The 25,215-nt window shown below is 37.0% G+C and overlaps 1 protein-coding gene across 1 annotated transcript in view; it reads left to right on the forward strand.

Annotated features, from left to right (window-relative positions):
• AstA (allatostatin A) overlaps positions 1-23,811 on the forward strand; it is a 46,145-nt gene extending 22,334 nt beyond the window's left edge. The window contains exons 2-4 of the mRNA XM_034980627.2: positions 16,774-17,019; positions 18,413-18,534; positions 22,468-23,811. Of these exons, the coding sequence (XP_034836518.1) occupies positions 16,774-17,019; positions 18,413-18,534; positions 22,468-22,775 (676 nt within the window). The 3' untranslated portion in view covers positions 22,776-23,811. The remainder of the gene's footprint in view (positions 1-16,773; positions 17,020-18,412; positions 18,535-22,467) is intronic.
• Positions 23,812-25,215: the final 1,404 nt, after the last annotated feature.

The raw sequence follows: 25,215 nt of genomic DNA on the forward strand, positions 1-25,215 counted from the left end.
CTTATGATTTAGTGGTTAGAGTACATACGACTTTTATCGAATTTTACTTTCCTTTGCTTAGTAGAGTTAGGTATGTGTGTTATAAGAATTGCTAATTCACATAAATTGTAAGTAGATTTTAAATACTATTTTTTTTACTGAAGACCAACTAATTAAATTGTAATTAGGTACAATCAATTAGATTTTCAGTAATTTTTTTTTACTGAATTAGTTCTATTTTGGAGTATTTTAATGCCGAATTTCTTTTTGCTATTCTTGTCTTATATTTTTTAATTTTCAGAGAGTATAAAATCTGCAATTATTTTGACAAATACCGACTCTGACTTTTTTAAAATACACTTATACAAAAATGTAAATTTGTTTTAATTTTCATGGCAGTAATTTTGAAATGTTCAGTATTTGTTGTTACAGCGGCAAAAGAAATACACATTCCTAAATAATTTTAAATACATATCAAAAATTGCGTGACCGGCAGGAATCGAACCTGCATCTTCTGGGTTCGTGCCCGATGACTTGACCATTCGGCCACGGTCTCTCACGGTCACGGTGGTCACGAGCCAGAAGATGCAGGTTCGATTCCTGCCGGTCACACAATTTTTGATATGTATTTAAAATTATTTAGTAATTTCCTTGAAGTGTAGGTAAACACTAAAAAATTATAAAAAATACACATTTTGTGAAAATTTCAACTCTCTACCTGTTACGGTTCACAAGATACAGCCCACTGACAGACAGACGGACGGACAGCGGAGGGTTAGAAATAGGGTATCGTTTGCACCCTTTGGGTATCTTTTTCTTCCTTGCCTTATCCCACGCTACGTGGAGTCGGCAGAACATATTGTCTTCTTCACTTTTGTCATCGTTCAACGTAATACTGGAACCACAAATGGAACTCTAAAAACATAATTGTATTCTTTGTAGGCGACGAAGTTGTAGCCCGTAGCCTGCGTAGCACATAATCGTACTGCGTAGCAGAGTTACGGAATCTTTTTATTGTACTATTCTAATAGTCGTACATGGTTGTAACATGTTTCGTAAAGTACATCGTAAAACTAGAATATCTTTAGAATAGAAATAAAACAAATTAACAGCTTATTAACGTCCTATTACTCTCCTTTGTTGTAAGAAAGAAGAAAGGGGGATAATAATAATTATCCGAACTATATAGACGATCGAATCTACATCCAACCATAGTAGTTCATGCTAATATTAGAAATACCAAAGTGTGTATGTCTGTTGCATTTCCATGACCCATCTGCGAAACTGATTTTGACTTTTGATATAAAGATAGGTTGCACTTCGAAAACAGGCATAGGTTACTTTTTATCCCGAAAATCAAAGAGATTCCATGGGATTTTTAAAATTCCACGTGGTTTAATTTGCTGGCAACATCTTATAATTTAATATTCAAATAAAAATTTATTTAGTTGGTATTGGATCAAGTGATTCATATTTAATAATATGAAGAATCGTCTAATATCTTTGCGAGCACTCGACTCGATTTAACAAAAGGAATCGAATAATGGCTGTCGAGTGGAATCGATTGCGACCATACTTACTGGAAACGATCTTGAAAATTAAAAGAGATTTACCAACGATTTCACATGTTATTCGTTATTTGATTACACGTACAATTTTATTAAAAGCTTTTTGAGCAATTGACTTGTTCGTATGTTGTCATTCCGACGAAATTGATATTACGCGTACAATGTGAGAAAATACCAATTAAGTAAAACTAATCAATTTAAAAATAATAGAAAGAAGTTATACTTCATACATAATTTTGACTGAATCATAATAATATAATTATTGTCTATTAATATTTTTTGCACTTTTTAGAGTTCCGTAACTCAAAAGGAAAAAAATGGACCCGTATAGGATTACTTAGTTGTCTGCCTGTCTGTCGTTGTCTGTCAAAAAAATATGTAGGTTCCATTGACCTAGAATCATGAAATTTGGGAGGTAGCAATGTTAAGCACACGTCAAGCACAAGTAAAAAAAAAAATGCGAAAATCATGAATGTGTTCACGAACAACTAACAAGTAATTAGTTTACTAAATCACATCATAGATGGCGCTGTCCATAATTAACTTGCAGCGTTGCACAAAAAAGTGTTAAATATCTTGTACAATGCTACGGAACACTTCGTGTGCGAGTCCGTCCCGCACTTGACTGGTTTTTTCTTAATTAAATTAGCCCTAATTTCTACCAACAACTTAGGAATTTAAAAGTCCGAAGTTGTCCGAAAGATTTCCCCCGCGTGTTGAACTTGGCTAGTTGTTAATTAATTTTGTTAAGTTTTTGTTAAGTTGTTAAGTGCCGTGTTGACTTCTCCGCTGTGATTGTATACAACTCCAGCAACTTTGTCTACATTTTCTGTTTATTTAAAGGAACGTTTATGTTTCTTTTGTTGCCTTGACTGCATCGTATTTCTTCACTGCTGAGGGTCGTGTCGTGTCTTTTTATAATAAAATCTCGCAAACTATTTTGGTCTTACCTTTACACAAGTTTAAAAAATCTATTAAAAGTATGCTCCTGAAAAAAACATATATCTTAAATCTTAAATCTTAATCTTAAATATTATATAAAAGGGAAAGGTGACTGACTGACTGACTGACTGATCTATCAACGCACAGCTCAAACTACTGGACGGATCGGGCTGAAATTTGGCATGCAGATAGCTATTATGACGTAGGCATCCGCTAAGAAAGGATTTTTGAAAATTCAACTCCTAAGGGGGTGAAATAGGGTTTTGAAATTTTGTAGTCCACGCGGACGAAGTCGCGAGCATAAGCTAGTATTATATAAAAGGAAAAGGTGACTGACTGACTGACTGACTGATCTATCAACGCACAGCTTAAACTACTGGACGGATCGGGCTGAAATTTGGCATGCAGATAGCTATTATGACGTAGGCGTCCGCTAAGAAAGAATTTTGGAAAATTCAACCCCTAAGGGGGTGAAATAGGGGTTTGAAATGTGTGTAGTCCACGCGGACGAAGTCGCGAGCATAAGCTAGTCTATATATATAAAAGGAAAAGGTGACTGACTGACTGACTGACTGACTGAATGACTGACTGACTGACTGACTGATCTATCAACGCACAGCTCAAACTCCTGGACGGATCGGGCTGAAATTTGGCATGCAGATAGCTATTATGTCGTAGGCATCCGCTAAGAAAGGATTTTTGAAAATTCAACCCCTAAGGGGGTGAAATAGGGGTTTGAAATTTGTGAAGTCCACGCGGACGAAGTCGCGAGCGTAAGCTAGTGTATCTATTAAATGTGTACACAGCATTTGCAAAATATCTAGACAAATAAAAAGAACTTAACTAACTACTTAACTAAACAATTAATAATTAAGTTACTTAGGAGATGAACCCACCGTAAAATGATAAGAGCTTTTTTTTGAATGCAGTAGCTGAGTCATGAAATATGTCGATGCCAGGTATCTTTTTTGATAGTTCGTTAAATTTTGTACACGTATAATTGGGGCTTGATTTCCTAGATGAGATTTGGTGAAAGGTATATGGAAGATTTTTGGGGATATAAAACTGCGGGAGTATCTATGTGGAACAGATAAGGATATTCCATTGAGAAGGTTACTACATTTAACTTTATTTCGTAAAATTTTATATATATATATAATTAATTAATTTTAAATCGCACTTCAAACCTAGAGACGTAGGTGGTAACTGGTAAGTACGAGAGTAAGTGACCCTTAATCTGGGACACAGATAAGGCACGCTTGCAATTACGATCATTGAAAAGGAACCCGGTTTTACACCCTCCGATACTAATTAACAATAAATTAGTTACAAGTAAATAATTGGCTTTTGTTCTAGAATCCATATATTAAAAACTAGATGCCAACGACTTCGTCCGCGTGGATTTAGGTTTTTTGAAAATCCCGTGGGAACTTTTTGGCTTTCCGGGTTTTTTTTTTTTTAATTTATTTATTCATAATAATTTCCTACATATCTATCTCGCCAAACTGGTGGGCCAGTTTGTTGGCGAGGTGGCGCTCTTAATACTATGTACATAACTTACTAGTATATTTCCTTAACGCTATTCATACACCTATATCTATTTTTATAATAAAAACTGTACTACATACTAATTTAAACCTACCTACTTCACTAAAAGAAAGTAGTAAAAGTAGCCTTCATTAAAAGTAGCCTTTGTCTTTCCCCGGGATGTAAGCTAACTCTGCGCCAAATTTTATCAAAATCGATTAAACTGGACTGGAATTACTGGACGGATCGGGCTGAAAGGCATGCAGATAGCTATTATGACGTAGGCATCCGCTAAGAAAGGATTTTTGAAAATGCTACCCCTAATGGGGTAAAATAGGGATTTGGTGTAGTCTACGCGGACGAAGTCGCGAGCATAAGCTAGTATACAATAAATTGAAGATTATCTAAATAATAAAAGAGCGTGGATTTGACCTGCAGCTCATTCCAGCAACGCACAAGACTGCAAATACTTTTTTATACACGGCATAATATTTTATATCAAATATTTGAAAAGAGCAACCACCGAGTTTCTTGCTGGTTCTTCTCGGTAGGAAAGGCATTCCGAACCAGTGGTAGCTGCATCTTACGATTCGAAAGTACTTGTGAAAGTTTACTTGAATAAAAAATATTTATTATTTCTTATCTGGCAGAGTTCCGTCTTGCGATGATAGAGCGGTTCGCAGATCGACTCAATTAAGCATGACAAGACTCTTTTGGCGCGTGGCGAAAATCGGAACTAACGATAAGCTATAGTATTATTACAACTTTTAGTTTAACACGACTGCCCATGGGACTGTAATGCTTTAAACTCGGGTCAGTGCCCCATGTTTTAAATTCGGGTCACGGCCCACGACGCGGCATTGACTCCGAGTGGCCTACTTACGCATGACATTTAGCGTCAATCAGATGTTTTATTTGCAACTAGCTGATGCTCGCAACTTCGTGCGCGTAGATTTAGGTTTTTGAAAAATCCCGTGGGAACTCTTTGATTTCCCGGGATAAAAGAAAGCCTTTATTATTAGCCATTTTTTGCCATTTTTTGTATTAAGTAGTTAAAGACCTGGTGATTGACACCAGGTCTTTAACTACTTAATACCAAAATCACGTCTATAACGTGCTTTACTAAACGTTTTTACAACAACAATTTTATTTACAACAGTAAGCAATCAAGAAAGTTGCTACTCTGCTGGTGTGCGTTGCGCTTAAGAACTAACTAGAAACTAGGTGGTTTCTTGTATACGAAGTTTCGTAATATAGTAGCAACTATATGCTAATGAAACTCTATATTTATATCCTAATGAAATGTAACATACAACAGACAGGGCAAAGACGCACAAATTTGCATACTAATGGAAAGCACTGGCGTCGCCTGACACGGGTTGATGCCTTCACTATATTATATTATACTTACTAGCTTATGCTCGCGACTTCGTCCGCGTGGACTACACAAATTTCAAACCCCTATTTCACCCCCTTAGGGATTGAATTTTCAAAAAATCCTTTCTTAGCGGATGCCTACGTCGTAATAGCTATCTGCATGCCAAATTTCAGCCCGATCCGTCCAGTAGTTTGAGCTGCGCGTTGACTGGACGGATCAGGCTGAAATTTGGCATATACATACATACATAGACAGGAGTTCAAGCCAGGGTATGCATTTAGGTATGAACTTGTTTTACGGCAGGTTATAATGAAAAAGTAAGCATTGATTTCTTAAAATGAGGGTAAGCAGTGCGTTTATGCTTCTATGAGCTGCACGCCACTGCGTGTAGGTATCCATGTCTCACTATTAGAATCTATCAAATCTAGGATTTCTAGGAACTCTTAAGCCATAAGCCCTAGTTCAAATCTAGTTAAAAGCCTGTATTGTAAACTGAACAGGACTATGCTGTTACTAAGACCACTTTGTGCTCTAGGATCGTGGCCATTGAGACCTAAGATCGATTAAAGGGAAACATCAAAACAATCTCTCAGATACAGTGCGCTTTATGAAAACTATATCTATACATATATAGTATGAGACTAGCTTATGCTCGCGACTTCGTCCGCGTAGACTACACCAAATCCCTATTTTACCCCATTAGGGGTAGCATTTTCAAAAATCCTTTCTTAGCGGATGCCTACGTCATAATAGCTATCTGCATGCCTTTCAGCCCGATCCGTCCAGTAATTCCAGTCCAGTTTAATCGATTTTGATAAAATTTGGCGCAGAGTTAGCTTACATCCCGGGGAAAGACAAAGGCTACTTTTAATGAAGGCTACTTTTACTACTTTCTTTTAGTGAAGTAGGTAGGTTTAAATTAGTATGTAGTACAGTTTTTATTATAAGAATAGATATAGGTGTATGAATAGCGTTAAGGAAATATACTAGTAAGTTATGTACATAGTATTAAGAGCGCCACCTCGCCAACAAACTGGCCCACCAGTTTGGCGAGATAGATATGTAGGAAACTTTGTAAAATTATTATGAATAAATAAATTAAAAAAAAAAAAACCCGGAAAGCCAAAAAGTTCCCACGGGATTTTCAAAAAACCTAAATCCACGCGGACGAAGTCGTTGGCATCTAGTTTTTAATATATGGATTCTAGAACAAAAGCCAATTATTTACTTGTAACTAATTTATTGTTAATTAGTATCGGAGGGTGTAAAACCGGGTTCCTTTTCAATGATCGTAATTGCAAGCGTGCCTTATCTGTGTCCCAGATTAAGGGTCACTTACTCTCGTACTTACCAGTTACCACCTACGTCTCTAGGTTTGAAGTGCGATTTAAAATTAATTAATTATATATATATATAAAATTTTACGAAATAAAGTTAAATGTAGTAACCTTCTCAATGGAATATCCTTATCTGTTCCACATAGATACTCCCGCAGTTTTATATCCCCAAAAATCTTCCATATACCTTTCACCAAATCTCATCTAGGAAATCAAGCCCCAATTATACGTGTACAAAATTTAACGAACTATCAAAAAGATACCTGGCATCGACATATTTCATGACTCAGCTACTGCATTCAAAAAAAAGCTCTTATCATTTTACGGTGGGTTCATCTCCTAAGTAACTTAATTATTAATTGTTTAGTTAAGTAGTTAGTTAAGTTCTTTTTATTTGTCTAGATATTTTGCAAATGCTGTGTACACATTTAATAGATACACTAGCTTACGCTCGCGACTTCGTCCGCGTGGACTTCACAAATTTCAAACCCCTATTTCACCCCCTTAGGGGTTGAATTTTCAAAAATCCTTTCTTAGCGGATGCCTACGACATAATAGCTATCTGCATGCCAAATTTCAGCCCGATCCGTCCAGGAGTTTGAGCTGTGCGTTGATAGATCAGTCAGTCAGTCAGTCAGTCATTCAGTCAGTCAGTCAGTCAGTCACCTTTTCCTTTTATATATATAGATTTATCAGCCTGTGTTTGTCTATAAGTGTCGTAGTTTGTGTTAAATTAATGTATTGTGTGTGTTCCTAATAAATAAAATAAAATTAAATTAAGGTGGTTTGATACACCCGGCCGCGAAAATTCAAATTTTACTTAGTTTTTCGAAAATAGTGGACTAATCATACATCGAAGGCTTATGGTAATGAGTATTGCGGGCATAACATTTACGCATCTACATGTTTTTCCATAAAAACTTTGGTCAAAAATACTCATTTACTTCATATATGTTAGCGACATTGCTTTGCCTACAGTTGAATTTAAAAAAAGAATTACGAGGAGATGTAAAAATGGCGGCCATAAGAGCCGGAGCTATTGATTTGAAGCAGGGAAAATTAGAAATTATAATTATGTCTTGAAGAAGTTAATAGTTTAGAACTAAGATTGAAGTTTATTAAGTATTGTCTAAATGGAATAAAGTCAGTTCCTATAGTTGAGGATATTTTTATTATATATATATTTGTTCCTGAAAGATAATTTTCTAAATTTTCCCAGATTTGCACGAATATGAAGTAAATGAGTATTTTTGACTAAAGTTTTATAGAAAAATATGTAGATGTGATGTTGTTAGAATTTTTGAAAATCCTTTTTTAGCGGATCCCTGCGTCATTATAGCTATTATGCCAAATTTCGGCCCAAGTTTCAGTCCAGTAGTTTGGCTGTGCATTGATAGATCAGTCAGCCACCTTTTCCTTTTATTTATTTAGATGATTGATCATCATCATCTTAATAGAAATAGAGCGATAGAAAACCTAAGGTCAACGAACACTGCTAACAGCAATAAGGTCCTAATAGGCAACGCTCGACATTTACCTACCACACTTGCAATTACCGCAAAATATTAAATTTCGCGGTTAAATATGCTGACTCATACATGTAACCATCGCTCTTAAATGCCGAGTTGGTGTAAAGGTCGATTTTGATTAAAATTTTAGTTCGTTGACCTCCACCCAATGTTTACAAAACAGTCTTTCAAAATTGTTCGTGACCTTTGGTTGTGCTTCAGCGTTGAAACGACAATAGGCTTCATTTACGCCAGAGAAACATAGATCAGTCAGTCAGTCAGTCTATCAGTCACCTTTTGCTTTTATATATGTATTTAGATATACGTGCGTATTTAGATAATATGTACTTAGTTTGCAATCGTTCTGATAACATCAATCTGACGAAGGCGCCGCTGTCTCATTATTTTTGAAGAAAATCACCTGTATGTAGCTGTAAGGGAGTATTTAACAATGTCGGTAACTCATAAAACGTCAAAAGCAACCCGTAAAGCCGAACCAGTTATTTGACATTCCCAGAAAGGATTTAGGGTAAAATCCGGACGTCCGAAAAATATGGGGAGTTCGAAACTAAATAAAAATGCCAAACTCGGCCGAGGTTTGCGAGCTTTCATAGACTGCAAAACGCAAATTTTTTTTTAGGGTTCCGTACCCGAAAAGTGCCATAGGACCCATATTACTATACTCTATCCAAATACTATATACAAATTCAAATTCAAATAATTTATTCAAAATAGGTAATAAATGACACTTGAAAGTCCGTTGTTGCATTTGTAAGATGATATAAGTGGTGATAATTACGCCAGAGAAACATAGATCAGTCAGTCAGTCAGTCTATCAGTCACCTTTTGCTTTTATATATGTATTTAGATATACGTGCGTATTTAGATAATATGTACTTAGTTTGCAATCGTTCTGATAACATCAATCTGACGAAGGCGCCGCTGTCTCATTATTTTTGAAGAAAATCACCTGTATGTAGCTGTAAGGGAGTATTTAACAATGTCGGTAACTCATAAAACGTCAAAAGCAACCCGTAAAGCCGAACCAGTTATTTGACATTCCCAGAAAGGATTTAGGGTAAAATCCGGACGTCCGAAAAATATGGGGAGTTCGAAACTAAATAAAAATGCCAAACTCGGCCGAGGTTTGCGAGCTTTCATAGACTGCAAAACGCAAATTTTTTTTTAGGGTTCCGTACCCGAAAAGTGCCATAGGACCCATATTACTATACTCTATCCAAATACTATATACAAATTCAAATTCAAATAATTTATTCAAAATAGGTAATAAATGACACTTGAAAGTCCGTTGTTGCATTTGTAAGATGATATAAGTGGTGATAATTTTTACGCGAACTTAAAAACTGAAGCTACGAGGGTTCCAAACGCGCCCAGGTCTAAGCAGGACCAAAATCGAACATTTGACATAAAATTTGACACAAAAAGTTGAAATGGCGCGTGAGGAGATAAATTTTACGCGTTATAATAAACAAGAACAATTTTCACGAGCCATTTTTAAAAGGAGATCAAAATTAATCAATCAATGTTGACATTTGGCTTAATAAAAGCAATTTGTGCGTTAAAATGAAAATGTCTGCAAAATGAACGCAAGCGTCCCACGGCGCGCGGCGCTAGGTCGAGGGTGATGCGAGATCTGTGATAGGGCAGGGCGGGCAGATACTCTCGATACCAGGATAATGTTTTAGCGCTCAAAATTAATTAAGTAGGTAATCCAAGCTTAAAGTGTGAGAAAAATAGATTTATTTAGTGTAGAGTACCCATAGAGAGAAGCAATCTTAGCAGCCATGGGATCAAATAATAATAGGGTCTTGGACTGTAGTAATAAAATGAAGTGATTTTTTGTATAGGTAGCTTATGGGGCTGGAATGCATAAAAAAGGGACTTATTTAAAAAAAATCTGTTCGGAAGGTGAATACTGACGTCGCAATCCGTAAACGACATTCATTCAATTTTGTAACACAAAAATTGAGTAAGTAATTTCTGCAGGAAAATGTTTTTAAGAAATTGAAAAATATTTGTCGTTTACGCCAAGTGAGATCATTAATTAATTAGGTATTTAAAAAATAATTATAAATCCTGATTTTTTTCTAATTATTCTCTTTAATAATGAATTGTAGTCCCACAAACTACCGCTACACAAAAAATCCCGTTATAAACGAAGGCATCCGCTAAGAAAGGATTTTTGAAAATTTAACCCCTAAGGGGGTGAAATAGGGGGTTGGTGTAGTCCACGCGGACGAAGTCGTGAGCATAAGCTAGTATGTTAATAAATGAATTGCGGAAATGGAAATACACACTCTGTGAAAATGTCAACTCCCTACATAATACCTGTTACAGTTCATGAGATACAGCCCGCTGACAGACAGACGGACAACGGAGGCTATGTAATAGGGTCCCTTGGCCACCCTTCGGGTACAGATTACAGAAGTCTAAAAATGCGTGTTTTATTTAAAGTCGCACATTTTCCTGTTTCCCCAAATAACACAATAATATTTTCTTTTAGAGCTTTATCATGTTAACTTCATCATTCAGGCCCTTATTTCCCCTATTTTTATCTCTTTTGTGCTTATTTAATTCATTATGCACTTCATCACATCCGTTCAACTCAAACTGGAACATCCTTTTGTGCTCAAGCTCTGAGAACATTTTTAATTTTCTTGCTAAAATATACTTAGAATGAATATACTTACAAAAGTTTTCATGTTTCTGATACTTTTATGTTTTTGATAGAGTAGGTATCTACATGAATATGTAAGTCATGTATGAACAAAAATTTCGCACTCACAGTAGCCTGAGAGAAAAAATGTAGAGGCTATTTTTATAAACGTATTTCATAGTTATGTATTCCGTGTAAATATAAATATTATTATCAAAATACGTAAAAAAAGTTTAGAATGTAAATTGGGAACTACACGGATTAAAATCATAGCGTACCTACTACCTAATGCCGCGTCGTAGGCGTTGCATTGACCCGAGTTTTGCACGCTATACATTGCGGGTTTGAAAAATACTAAATCAATAAAACTGCAAAACGAGGCAAATTGGTTATTGGTATTGGATTGTGTTTAGGTAGTATAAGAATAACGCTAAGTTTTTGCTAGCGTTCTGGCATAATTGTAATATTATAAATGCGGAAGTGTGCCTGTCTGTCTGTATTATCAGGATGCTAGTGATAATAACCGGGACCGATGGCTTCACGTGCTCTGCCATGGCACGGAATTATAAAATGTTCCAATGTACTCGTACATTTTATAATTTATTTTTCTTGTTTTTTTATCCGTGTAATTGAACACGGATAAAAAAACAAGGGTACTTAAAAGCCGTAGCATGTACACTCGAAGCAATAGTAGATTAGTAGATTAGCTATGTAGTATCTATGCGATAACCATTAACAGCTATCGAATACGATAGGCTCACTGGGACGGAACGGTCGTGATTGATATATTTCCTGATTACCTGTTGATAGCTGTCATGTTGCGAAGAGGCTGGTCGATTCCGGAAAACCTGCATCAATCATTATTACAATCTCAATTGTTGTGATTGGCTGAATTTATGCTACTCTTGTTGCAACAATGCATTGTAGCCAATAGTACCTACCGTGTTCAATGGATTTTTTAATATTTTTTTCGCGTTTTTTTTTTTTGGTATCATATCAGTAATCGCCAGTACATGTCTTCGTTTTTGTCAGCGTTCTGGTTACACCCTGTATTTTGATCTATATTATAATGAATATGCCTTCCTCAACGTCGATATCAGATGTTTAATTCAATACACTCGTAAATACTTATGAGGTAACTCATTGAAACACCATGTAATACTTCTTTAACACATTTATGCTCATTGAAACACATGAAACACTTCTTTTACATCTTTATCACCACTTACAACAATACTTCACACTTTTTGAGATTACCTCCCCGCTCTAAAGCTCCAAACGAATTAATTTTATAAAACGCCATTTATGCCGACCAAATGTCACGTTTCTTTTTTTCATTCATTCCACAGAAAAATGCAAAGTGTATACCATTGGTCTGAATCGAAAACAACCCACCAATAACAGCCTCTTAGAAATTTCATCCAATGAGATTATTCCTAAATCTTAATGCAGTTGTAAAAAGTATGTGATTTGACTCAAACGATAAATTATTATTTGAAAATCATGACAATATAAAATTAGTATTTATGTGATTGGACATCATTTATTATACATTGGTTTAAAGTTACAAACAAGGTACGCTAATAACTATACAATGGCCAAAGGCAAAGCGTCCTAAAGCTGCCAAGTGCCAACACCCGCTGACCCGTGACCCGTGACCCGTGACCGCATCAAACGACGTGTCCTACCGTACTACGTGCTAGGCAAAGGTCACTTGTAAATATTTGAAAGTGACTGTGTGAACAGAGCCTACCTACCCAGAGATACCCATTGTTTATTTTTAGCCCAGCTGCAGTTTTTTTTATTCCGATACTAGCTTATTCTCGCGACTTCGTCCGCGTGGACTACACAAATTTCAAACCCCTATTTTACGCACTTAGGAGATGAATTTTCAATTTTTTTATTTATTTGAAACTAGCTTATGCTCGCGACTTCGTCCGCGTGGACTACACATATTTCAAACCCCTATTTTACCCCCTTAGGGGTTGAATTTTCAAAAATCCTTTCTTAGCGGATGCCTACGTTATAATAGCTATCTGCATGCAAATTTTCAACCCGATCCGTTCAGTTTGAGGTGTGCGTTGATAGATCAGTCAGTCAGTCAATCACTCAGTCAGTCATTCACCTTTTCCTTTTATATATTTAGATAAACGATTTGCTCCTTATTTTATTGTCTTGCGAGGTGTGAAAAGTAGAGTATTGAATTTGGGGGCAAAACTGCCTTAGTCTTGGGCGCCCCTAAACCCCGTGCTTCACTCAGGATTATAGATGCAACACGCTCGCTACGCTCGGGAGTTACTCTAAAATCCAGTGATTATTTAACATAACTTTTATAATAAATTTATTTAAAAAAAAATGGAAACTTCGTCCATAGCTTGTGATTCCTTATCGTTCAATTTTGGTTTTACAGCGTAAAGTTACCGAGATGAAAGTTATGGGTCACGTTTAAATTTTGAGATGACATTATAAAAGCTGTGCGGCTGACATCCGGGAGATCTTATTACGCGATATTTCGCCTGAGAGCTTCCCTACTACGTCGCAAGGGCGGACAATCTGCGATACAAAGTTCCGCTAGATGCGCCACTTCATAGCAGATTTGTTGCGGATGCCAATATTTTGACATCCGCAAATGCAAATGTAGATGTAGATGTCGACATCACAGGAGACCGAAGAGCTGGCAGCTACCTCGGACAAAGAATTAGCCTAGCTATTCAAAGGGGAAACGCTGCCAGTATCTTCGGAACCTTGCCTAAAGGGACTCCTTTTAATTATATATTTTAGTTATAATTTTATATTTTTTAAGGTTTTAGTTTTATTGTTTTAGTCAATTTTTAATTTTAATTAGTACCTATTAACCAATGGTTATTTTATTTCGATTATTAGAAGTTTACATCCACTGATGCGGATGCGGATGGGAATCTCCGAATTAATAATAAATAAATAAATAATCTTTATTTTATCAGACAATAATGGCCCACAATATTATGTTAGTAACCATCTTAACCTATGTTAGTTACTATATTATAATATAATGTATGTTAGTAACAAACTTATTCTATGTTAGTTAATATAATTAATATACTTATTAACTAATGCAGACATCCAGTGCGCTTTGAGAGCGCTGTCCTGTCTGTCTGCTATCACCTTCAGGATGCGAATATCCGAAACACCTGTGTTGGGTACCATTGTACACTTTTTGATTGGTTAGTTAGCAAAGGAAGACATCAACTAGTAAACACGTGTGAGGCACTCTGGCTCCGCCCACTTTCTTTGCAGGTCATTACTTGTTGCAAATATGAATACGCATCCGTAATAACTCCGCATTTATTGATGCGGATGTCTGAGTTAATGCGAATGTTCCACATCCGCCTAACGACTTAGCGTTCCGGTACCAAGTCGTATAGAAACCGAAAAGGGATATGGTTATAATAAAAACTGGCATACCCTTTCCAAATTAGCCCGCTTATATCTTAGACTCATCATCACTGGTGGGATATCACCTGTTCACCAGATCACATGTTGTTATGTGGCGCGCCTCATCTAGTGGATCATTTATATCTATGCGGACAATATTAAGTTTTTGAAGCTACTCATACAAAAATCTCATTATTTTTTCATTCTAAACAACAATAAAAAGTTATAAAACTAAAACTGGACTGAATTATGAAACAAAAATCCCGTGGGAACTTTTTGATTTTCATTTTTCAGAGTTTTATGTAAGTATTTTTTTAAAGAATATTAGCCATGTTAAATGATTTATATTCCCCTTTCCTCTCCAACTAACTAAACACCACCCGTTACACTATTTGTTTTGTGCATCTGCTCCTAGCAAAAGCTTTACGCTTATTTGGAGGGGAAAGGGGGAATATTAGTCATGATTAACATGGCTAATATTTAAAAAAAATGTTAAATCCGTTTATACTTAGGTACCCGGTTACACACGATAGCCGCAATATGCAATACAAACGCTAAAAGAAGCAAGATTCCTAACTGTTAAGAAATACTTTATGTCGCCAGTTTCCCTTAGAAAACCATACGATTGAATTTTAAATCAGCCTTGCATTCTTTCGACTGTACTCTAAAAGGAAGTCTCTACGTACGAAGGAAATTCGCCTTTAGACAGTTTAAAATAGGATCTATTTTGGTAAAAGCATATAAAAATAGTGCTAAATATGAAACTGCAAGTTAACTTTAGGGAGACGAAAAGTTATTTCAAAATTCTAAAGACTGTGGGTGGTTAGCGAGCTTAGGGTGAGATCTTAAAGCGCAATCTGACTTAGCTTAGAGAGAGTTAAAACGAGACAGAGCTCTATCTCTCACATAAATCTGTCTCGTTTTAACACAATCTTAGTCTGAGCAAAGTCAAAGTGCGATCTCAGCCTTAGTGTTGCAAAATAAATATTCGTACTTAGCCAAAAATCTAAGATTTGATTCATACTAGTTAAGTTTTTATTCAGACTAGCTTATGCTCGCGGTTTCGTCCGCGCGGACTACATCAATTTCAAACCCCTATTTCACCCCTTTAGGGGTTGAATTTTCAAAAACCCTTTCTTAGCGGATGTCTGCGTCATAATAGCTATCTGCATGCCAAATTTCAGCCCGATCCAGTCAGTCAGTCACCTTTTCCTTTTATATATTTAGATTTAGATTTATGTATAAGGGAGATTAATCGCTCGCTAGTCGCTCATAACTCAGCGACAAGACTGTCTCAACTATTCAACACTCGGTAAGTAGTTTCTAGTTTTCAGCTCAATTCGTTTCTCGCTAATCGTCGGCGTTCGTCGGACAAGAATGTCTGGCCACATAGAGCAGAGAAGAGACCGACTTTTGTATTCCAGGGCCTGGTAGCCCTAGTGACAGACAGATCGATGTTTCATTACTTTGATACATGATGTAATAACGTTCAAAATATTTAACGCGCAGGCCTCAGCTTTAATAAACCCATCCGAAAGTAATAAACCCGTCCTAAGGCCGCCCGCCGAGTGCATATTGTTATACCGTCGGGAAGCAAAGCCGGGCTAAGCTTATTAGTTCATGGTTGACTTATGATCTGTTTAATACAGCTAAGGGTCCGAGAGATACTGTAATTTCTAGATTTTACTCATTAGGCTAGTGGTTAAGACGTCCGCCTCGTATTTCTAGGGTCCGGGGTTCGATGCCAGACACGCACACCTAACTTTTGTTTATCTAACGAATATTTACGGAACCCTCGGTGCGGGAGTCTTTCCCACATGGCCGGTTTTTAGGGTTACCTCAAAAGGAAAAACAGAACCCTTATAGGATCACTTTGTTGTCTGTCTGTCGGTCTGTCAAGAAACCTACAGGGTACTTCCCGTTGACCTAGAATCATGCGAAGTAAGATAACTATATCAAGTGGGGTATCATTAACCGACTTCAAAAAAAGGAGGAGGTTCTCAATTCGTCGGAATTTTTTTTTATGAAAGGGCTTCAACTGTGCATCCAGATTGCAACAGATTTTCATTTTTTTTTTTTTTTTTTTTTATTCAGATACAAGTTAGCCCTTGACTGCAATCTCACCTAGTGGTAAGTGATGATGCAGTCTAAGATGATAGCGGGCTAACCTGGAAGGGGTATGGCAGTTTTTATTAAACCCATACCCCTTTGGTTTCTACACGGCATCGTACCGGAACGCTAAATCGCTTGGCGGCACGGCATTGCCGGTAGGGTGGTAACTAGCCACGGCCGAAGCCTCCCACCAGACACATTTATGCATAATAGTTTTTGGTTTATCGTGCAAAATGCAAAAAAATACCCGAGTACGGAACCCTCGGTGCGCGAGTCTGACTCGCACTTGGGTGGTTTTTTTAATGTTTCAACAATTTCCATATTGTTCCAGAATGCTCTGCACATCTGCAATCATCATCCTAGTCATCGGCGCGGCTGTAGGCGTTCCGGAAACCACCCAGACTGACCAGCTCACCCACGACCGCTCGCAAGAGACCCTACAGGAGCCGGTGCCAGACCATGTGGTTCAGATGGAGAAGAGGTCTCCACACTATGACTTTGGATTGGGCAAGCGAGCCTACAGTTACGTGTCAGAATACAAGAGGCTGCCTGTATATAACTTTGGGTTAGGGAAAAGGTAAGGAAATTGTTATAAAATGAGCCCTGTTTAGTCGTTTTTTTTTTTGCTTGCATAATCTAAATATATAAAAGGAAAAGGTGACTGACTGACTGACTGACTGATCTATCAACGCACAGCTCAAATTACTGGACGGATCGGGCTGAATTTTTTTTAATAAATAAATAAATAAAATTTGGCATGCAGATAGCTATTATGACGTAGGCATCCGCTAAGAAAGGATTTTTGAAAATTCATTCAGGGTGAAATAGGGGTTTGAAATTTGTGTAGTCCACGCGGACGAAGTCGCTAACATAAGCTAGTTTTAATGATGAAGCTTTTCTGGTTGGGTCACAACTCGTTCACTTGTGACTAAAACACATTTATTGTATCTAGAGTACTTGTACCATATTGTCAAAAATCGCAAAACTTATACACACAAGATACGATTGGGCTAATTTCCAAGAAACTGTTTAATGTGGCCCTATAAAAATTATCAAAAAATCCTCGAAATCTCAAAGTTTTACATATTAGGTAGGTCTTTGTACTTCTTTATGTACAGACCGAAAATTGTAAGAAAAAAGAAAAAGTTCCAGTATTTATAGATAACATTTTGTAGAATTCTACCTGGCTTCTGAATTCCCTCCCTTTTACAAAGTTTCCAGTTTTAAGGTTCCGTACCTCAAAAGGAAAAACGGAACCCTTATAGGATCACTTTGTTGTTTGTCTGATAATAAAAAGAATACCCGGCTGAGTTTGTTGTGGGCTCTTCTCAGACCTGGGCGCGTTTGGAACCCTCGTAGCTTTAGTTTTAAGTTTGCGTAATAATTATCACCACTATATCTTACAAATGTAACACCATACCAGACTATCAATACGAGTAATTTATTACCTATTTTGAATAAATCATTTGACTTTGACTTTGTCTGTCTGTCTATGTGCTGTCTGTCTATCTTTCTATCTGTCTGCCTATCTGTCAGTCTGTCAAGAAACCTTGACAGAGGGTCCTTCCCGTTGACTTAATACTATGAAGTTTGGCAGGTAGGTAGGTATTATAGCAAACATAAGGGGAAAAATCTGAAAACCGTGAACTGTTACATCACACAAAAAAAATTAACCTGAACTAATAGGTAATTAGTATTTTCAATTTTCGAAGTAAGATAACTATATCAAGTGGGGTATCATATGAAAGGGCTTCACCTGTGCATTCTAAAACATATTTCTTTTTAATGCATCATAGTTTTTGAATCATCGTGCAAAATGTCGAAAAAATACAACTGTAGTACGGAACCCTCGATGCGCGAGTGTTACTCGCATTTGGCCGGTTTTCAATATGTAACACACTAGAGAGTAGAAGATGCTCGATAAGTTAACTGACGTTGACCAAATTCAATAAACTTCTATTCTATTCCAGATCACGTCCGTACTCCTTCGGTCTGGGGAAGCGGTCAGTAGACGAGGAGCAAGTGGAAGACTTTCCCAACGAAGTGGAACAGGGGACTTACGACGTTTTCGAACAGTACGATGATACGCCAGGTAAAAGATATGCCTCATTGGTCTAGTAGTAATCATGATCAAACCATAGCCGACTCACTACAGAGCACGGGTCTCCTCTCATTATGAGAAGGGTTTCGCCATAGTCCACCACGTTGGTCAAGTGCGGATTGCTCGACTTAACACACCTTTGAGAACATTGTGGAAAACTCTCAGGCAAGCAGGTTTTCTCACTATGTATTCCTTCACCGTTAAATCAAGTGATATTTAATTACTTAATAAAACGCATATAAGTTACTCCGAAAAGTTAGAGGTGCGTGCCCGGGATCGAACCCCCGACCTGAAAATTCAACCCTTAAAGGGGGTAAATTAGGGTTTTGCAATTTGTGCAGTCCATGCGGACGAAGTCGCGGGCATAAACTAGTTAGCTATTCATAATTCATAATTCATAATTTTTTATTGCAAAAAATACACGTGAAGTGGTGTTACAATATTTTTTTGGAAACAGTGTATTACCAAGTATGGCGTGCAATGTTATTAAGTACAATAATGTCAATAATATATACCTAATTTAAATAAGTCATCAATAATTAGTATTTAAAGGAGAATATTGAGTACGAAACAAAATAAAATATTGCGATTACAAAATGTCAATTGTTAAAATTAATAAAATATTATTTAAACAGACATCAAAAGTGGAAAAAAGTATGTCAACATGCTGTCATTAAAATTATTATTAGTTATAGTACTTAGATTAGTAATTGTTAACAACAAACACTTTATCCGCCAAATTATCGTTCTTTGAAGTTTAAGAAGTCATTAACCGAGTAAAAACAATGAAATAATAACCACTCGTGTAGCTTCCGTTTAAATTTAGGAAGTGTCATTTCTTTCATGGCCGTTGGTAGATTATTGAATATTTGAATCGCCATACAAAATGCATTTTGTCTATATAAAGTTAGTTTGATTCTGGGTACAAGCAGTCTAACTTTATGCCTTGTTACTCTTTGTAGAACCTGGCCATGAGTTTTAAAGTATCTTCTTTTCTTTCTTCGCTCTCGGCTGGTTTTCGCACTTAAACGTTTCCGTCTGTGGTGCGTGCATCGCCCCTCCCCGCCGAAGTCTTCACTCCAGCCATCCAAGCTCGCTCCAGAAGCCAAATAGACCGCCCAGGTTGCCGAGGGCTTCATGGAGTGAGGTCGGGGAACAGAAATGGCGTTCGCGTTGATCTGCTACGCCCGTGCACTCCAGGAGCAGGTGCGTCTAGGGTTGCCAGGTCTCCAAACCTACTAGCCGGACAGACCAGCCAGTTTGGCCGGACATTTGGGTAGAAAGGCCGGACACCAGATTTTGTATCTTAGTATTAATAGGTACGACAAAAAAATTCAACGTAAAATCAAGCTTTTTTTATTATTGTCCTAAATCTTGTTGTCAGGCAGCACTGCCGTCTGCGGGAGCGACCGACAGTCGACTCGCCTGTGCTCGGCCACGCTCGTTTGCGAAATGTAAAAAAAAACCTTAAAAAAAGCCGGACAAGCCGGACATCGTTTATTTTGGCCGGACAATCAAAAAGCCTACCTATGTCCAGCTTTATCCAGACGCCTGGCAACCCTACGTGCGTCGGTGTTTCATCGACCTCCATGCAGGCCCTGCACAGAGGACTGAAAATGAAAATGAAAATGAAAATCTTTTTTATTCGTATAAACATTTACAAGTGCTTACGAATAGTCGGATGCATCTGTCGGTCTGTCGGTGACACCTATAACGAAAAGGTGTTTGTTTAATGGGCTATATAGTGGTTTAGCTAGTTAGCTATATTCTGGTTTCCCTTGAGGTTGGCTGCCGAGGCCGCACTTCGCTCAAGAGGGATATTGTATTGCTTAGGTACTTAGAACTAGAAACGAGGTCCATACGTTATGACTATATCTTATGATCTTATTACTGTATATCGTTGAGGTAAGTACCTCAAGAGGTTTTAAGAGTTCCGTACACGAAGGATGCTGACATGTGATGCTAAATGTGTTGCTCATCGCAAATCTTGAGACCCGCTGAATTGATTTCGCTAATTCTTTTTTTATAATATTCCTTGAAGTACGAGGATGGTTCTTACGGAGAAAAAAATTTAATTCAACCTTCCCCTCAATTTTCTAAACTCCACCCGAGCGAAGCCGGGGCGTGTCAGCTAGTTACTAAATGAAAATGAAAAATCTGTATTTTTCTCTTTACATTGATTGTCTTAAAAGTAAAGAACGGTAACAACTACTTTAGTTAGAAACTGTGTTACAGTTGTTAACGCCCACCTCCAGATTGAGAAATTACAAAAGAAAATAAAAGAACCTTAGAAAAGAACAATGTTAAAAATCAAAGAATATTATGTTAGACTAGCTTCTGCCCACGGGTTTTCACCCTTATGGGTGAATTTTCCAAAAATCCTAAAACACGTATTTCTTCATTTGTGACAGAAAACCCAAATACCAATTTTCATGCAAATAACTTGAAAAATGACGGACTTTCATACAAACTTTCATCCCCCATTCAACCCGTTTAGGGGTGGAATTTCGAAAAATCCTTTCGTAGTGGATACCTACTCTTTACAAAGAATAGACCCTCCAAATTTCATGTCTTAAGGACCAACGGTTTAGGCTGTGCGTTGATATATATGTCAGTCAGTCAGTCATTCAGGAATTTTATAAAGGTATTAGGTATACATATATAGATTAATATATGTGTGTGGGTGTATGTGTGAGTCCGAGTGTGTGTATGTGTTTTTTCTGTGTATAAGATGTGGGAATGGATTATTTCAAAGTCACGAGGTCTTCCGTGTTACGGAACCCTTCGTGTGCAAGTCCAAGTCGCACTTGACCGGTTTTTTGCTACGCCGTAGCAAGGCTCTCAGACCAAATGTTTTCATAAATAAGTGAATATTTAATACTTACTCCTCTTATAGGTAAGTCTATAATAACTTATGATGACTTTCTGGTACTGCAGCGTTGCGGTCTGCTAGATGGGAAAGGTCTCGGGTTCAATCCCCGGCAGGGGCAATTTGGTTTATAGTTTGTAGATCTGGGTCTGGTGTTAGTCTTTGGCCGTGGCACTGGACGGCCGAAGTCTCCCACCAGACCAGAGAAAATTTAGAAATTTTAAATTCCAAATTTCCCCTGCTGCTGCTGCTGGGAATCGAACCCGGGACCTCCTGCTAATAAGACCACAGGCTCACCACTGCGCCAGGGAGGTCGTCACAAATGCCCAGGGAGGTTCAGTGCAAACAATTGACCCTCAATAGCTCAACGGGTAAAGGAGTGGACTGAAAACCGAAAGGTCGACGGTTCAAACCCCGCCCGTTGCACTATTGTCGTACCTACTCCTAGCACAAGCTTGACGCTTAGTTGGAGAGGAAAGGGGGAATATTAGTCACTTAACATGGCTAATATTCTTTATTTAAAAAAAACAGCAGATAGCAAATGCTTTGTTAACGGATTTACAAAATCCTAGTTACAAGGCACTGAAAATTTAACAGAACAAAGTTTTATAGAGCAGCTCTTATTTGACCTAAAATTTTTAGAATAATAATTATTTTGACTCTTACTTAATATTTTTTTTTAACTTTTCCCAGAATTCCTTAGCTATTTCAATTTTCAAAGCTTTAAAAATACTTAAATTGGTTAACTGTTACATAAAATTAAAGCTCGTAAATTAGTCGTCGAAAAAGGCGACCTGTAATAGGCATACGATTACGATATAAGTAACTGGTGACAGAAGGGCTGGCTCATTTTTTGGGCACCAGATCAGCCTGGCTGTCCAGCGCGGATATGCAGCCAGTATTCTTGGCACAATTCCACGCGGGCATGATTTGTATAGTAATAAGATAAGGCTTTAAGTTTTTTGTAATATTTTGAAAAAAATGTAAATAAAATAAAAATTGTTGTTTTTTGTAAAAAGTAAAAATTTCACAGTAGGTAATATTTTTTTTTACAGTATATGAGGTGAAACGAGCTCGGCCCTACAGTTTCGGCCTGGGCAAAAGATTATCTCCGGACAACGATGCTGAAGAAAAACGCGCAAGGACCTACGATTTCGGCCTAGGCAAACGACCACACTTGTACAATTTCGGCCTCGGCAAACGCGCTAAAAGCTACAATTTCGGCCTTGGAAAACGTCTCGCGAGCAAATTCAATTTCGGCCTAGGAAAACGCCAGAGGGATCTTCACAGGTTCAGTTTCGGCCTAGGCAAAAGGTCTGTAGATATGTCGTATGACGAAAATGACAACTATATCGATGTTTAGATTTAATTACGGAATTTAAGTGAAAACTTGTGTGGGATACGAGAATCAAATTAAAATATGTAATCGATTATTTTTCAATCTTACTTATATTCAAATTTCTATAGGTAGGTTTTTATTTAAATGTCAGTCAAATTAATAAAACATATTTTATCAGTTCATTAGTTGTTCTAGAATTGAAATGTGATAGTTAGGTTTTTTTTTGTTTAAACTATGGCGGATATATTTTAGTCCAGGAAAGTTTGGTTCTGACTTGGAATTAAAAAAGTGCGGAAATCTTTTATTATTATTAAAGAACAAATCCCTGAAATTCATTCCTTCATGCTAAGTCCAGTAACTATCCTGGGCTATTTAGCGAATGATTGTATCTATAATGTATATTTTTAATTAATATTAGTACTTAATAGGTAAATAATTAATTAATTAATTATTACGTTCTGGCGGGGAAATAATTCCACGTAAGTTTTCATTCTAGTCACTGTTTCTAGTCTGTATTTTTCTGGTATTTGTTTAATATTGTCAGTATTTCAACTGAAAAAAAAAATCTTAATATTTTTAGAGTAAAATGAAACTGTTTTTAACACAATTTTTTAATCAATAAATGAGTGCTACAATTTGTTTTATTTAATTTTGTAAATTATTGTTAATGTAGTTGTATAGGTAGTAAACATTGTAAGTCAATAAATGCTTATTATTAATATTAAATCATAGAGCTATGAAACTGTGAAAATCATTTTAATTTGTTTTTTTTAAAGAAACTTATAAAATCGTGCCAAATTAACTTTTTGATCAGAAATTATAAGTCTGTAAAAACATAATAACATATAACTATCTTTAAAGTGTTTTAATTACCATTTTATCTATTTAATAAAAAAAGAAAAAATTGTAGTCAATTATATGAAAGGTACTCCACAGTTTTCGTAGTTCTATGAGCCTTCTATGTAAGTTTCTTGAAGACTTGACGTGTTGTTTTGAATGTAACCAAATAAAATTATATAAATAAATGAAAATTATACAAATCATAGAAGATTGCATCATCTTTTTGTTTTTATTCATCACCCGTTAATTTTAATAAAATGCTCATCGCGTCATCATCGGCTCACTACTGAGTACGGGTCTCCAATCTCAAATGAGAATGGCTTAGGCCAAGTACAAATTGAGTGGCTTCACATACCTTTGAGAAAAATATGGAGAACGCTCAAGCATATAGGTTTCCTCACGATGTTTTCCTTCACCGTTAAAGCAAATGATTTTAATTATTGCTTAAAATGCACATAACTGCACGCACATGCAAACTGTGGAACCAACTCTATCGGTGGTGTTCCCACTAGATTACAACATGGGGTTATTCAAGGGGCGGACCAACAAATTCCTAAAAGGCCGGCAACGCATTGACAGTTCCTCTGGTGCTGCAAATGTTCATGGGCGGCGGTAATCACTTAACATCAGGTGACCCGCCTGCTTGTTTTCTCGCTATCTCTATTTTTAAAAAAAACTCTGAAAAGTTAGAGTGCCCGGGATCGAACCCCTGACTCCTAATTAGGAGGCTGACGTCTTAACCACTGGGCAGTAGGCTATCACCACTTTTACTTACTGAGAGTAAATCAAAGATATTAAATTATAATTATTTTAATCTCTTTGAAGTCAATGTAATTATAACAATTTTGTTGAAAACTAACCCCCATTAATATTAATAAACTTGAAGTTCCAAACCCTCATTAAATTTTACGATTAGATGGCAGACCTCCCACACAGGTGACAAAAACCTGCGGTTCATTAGTGGAGGCATAGCGACCCCCAAAGGTCTCATTAAATTATCAAAGTTATAAGAACTAGCATTTTGACTTTCTATGATCTCAGAAATCTGGTCAATCAAAGCGAAGCGGTGCGAACCTTTGAGAACATTATGAAGAACTCTCAGGTAACCATCAGTACCTACTATCACCTGTCTTCGTTTTTGCTAGCGTTCTGGTTACACCTTGTATAAGTCAGTCAGTCAGTCAGGACTTCGAATTTAATTTAACCAGATTTTATTATTCCGCACAAACATTTCGTGAAAATTTAATAGCACTTTGGAAACGGAAATGAGGCCGACGCAGTTCAGTCACTACAGCTAATTGACAATAGCTATCAGGAAATTATACACCGACATTGAGTTGTAGAATGTAGACCATAGAGATGCAGATCTCCTAAACTGGCGTCAAAATAACACCCCTTCATATAAAGACATAAAGGCGGAAACAAATTATAGGACGCGGCTGAAGTTGCGACTTATAGCTATCTGGATAATACATAGTTCACTGAACTGTGGAAACTGTCGGACGTAAGTTGCGGATGTAACCTTGAGCACTCAGACGTCCGAGAGATATCTCACAAGCCGCGTTCCAAATGAGCGTACACATCTATCAGTCACGGCCTGTCAGTCGCGGGTTAAGATCCATCC

The sequence above is a fragment of the Maniola hyperantus genome, chromosome 22, assembly GCF_902806685.2.
Source record: "Maniola hyperantus chromosome 22, iAphHyp1.2, whole genome shotgun sequence".
Classification (NCBI taxonomy): Eukaryota; Metazoa; Arthropoda; class Insecta; order Lepidoptera; family Nymphalidae; genus Maniola; species Maniola hyperantus.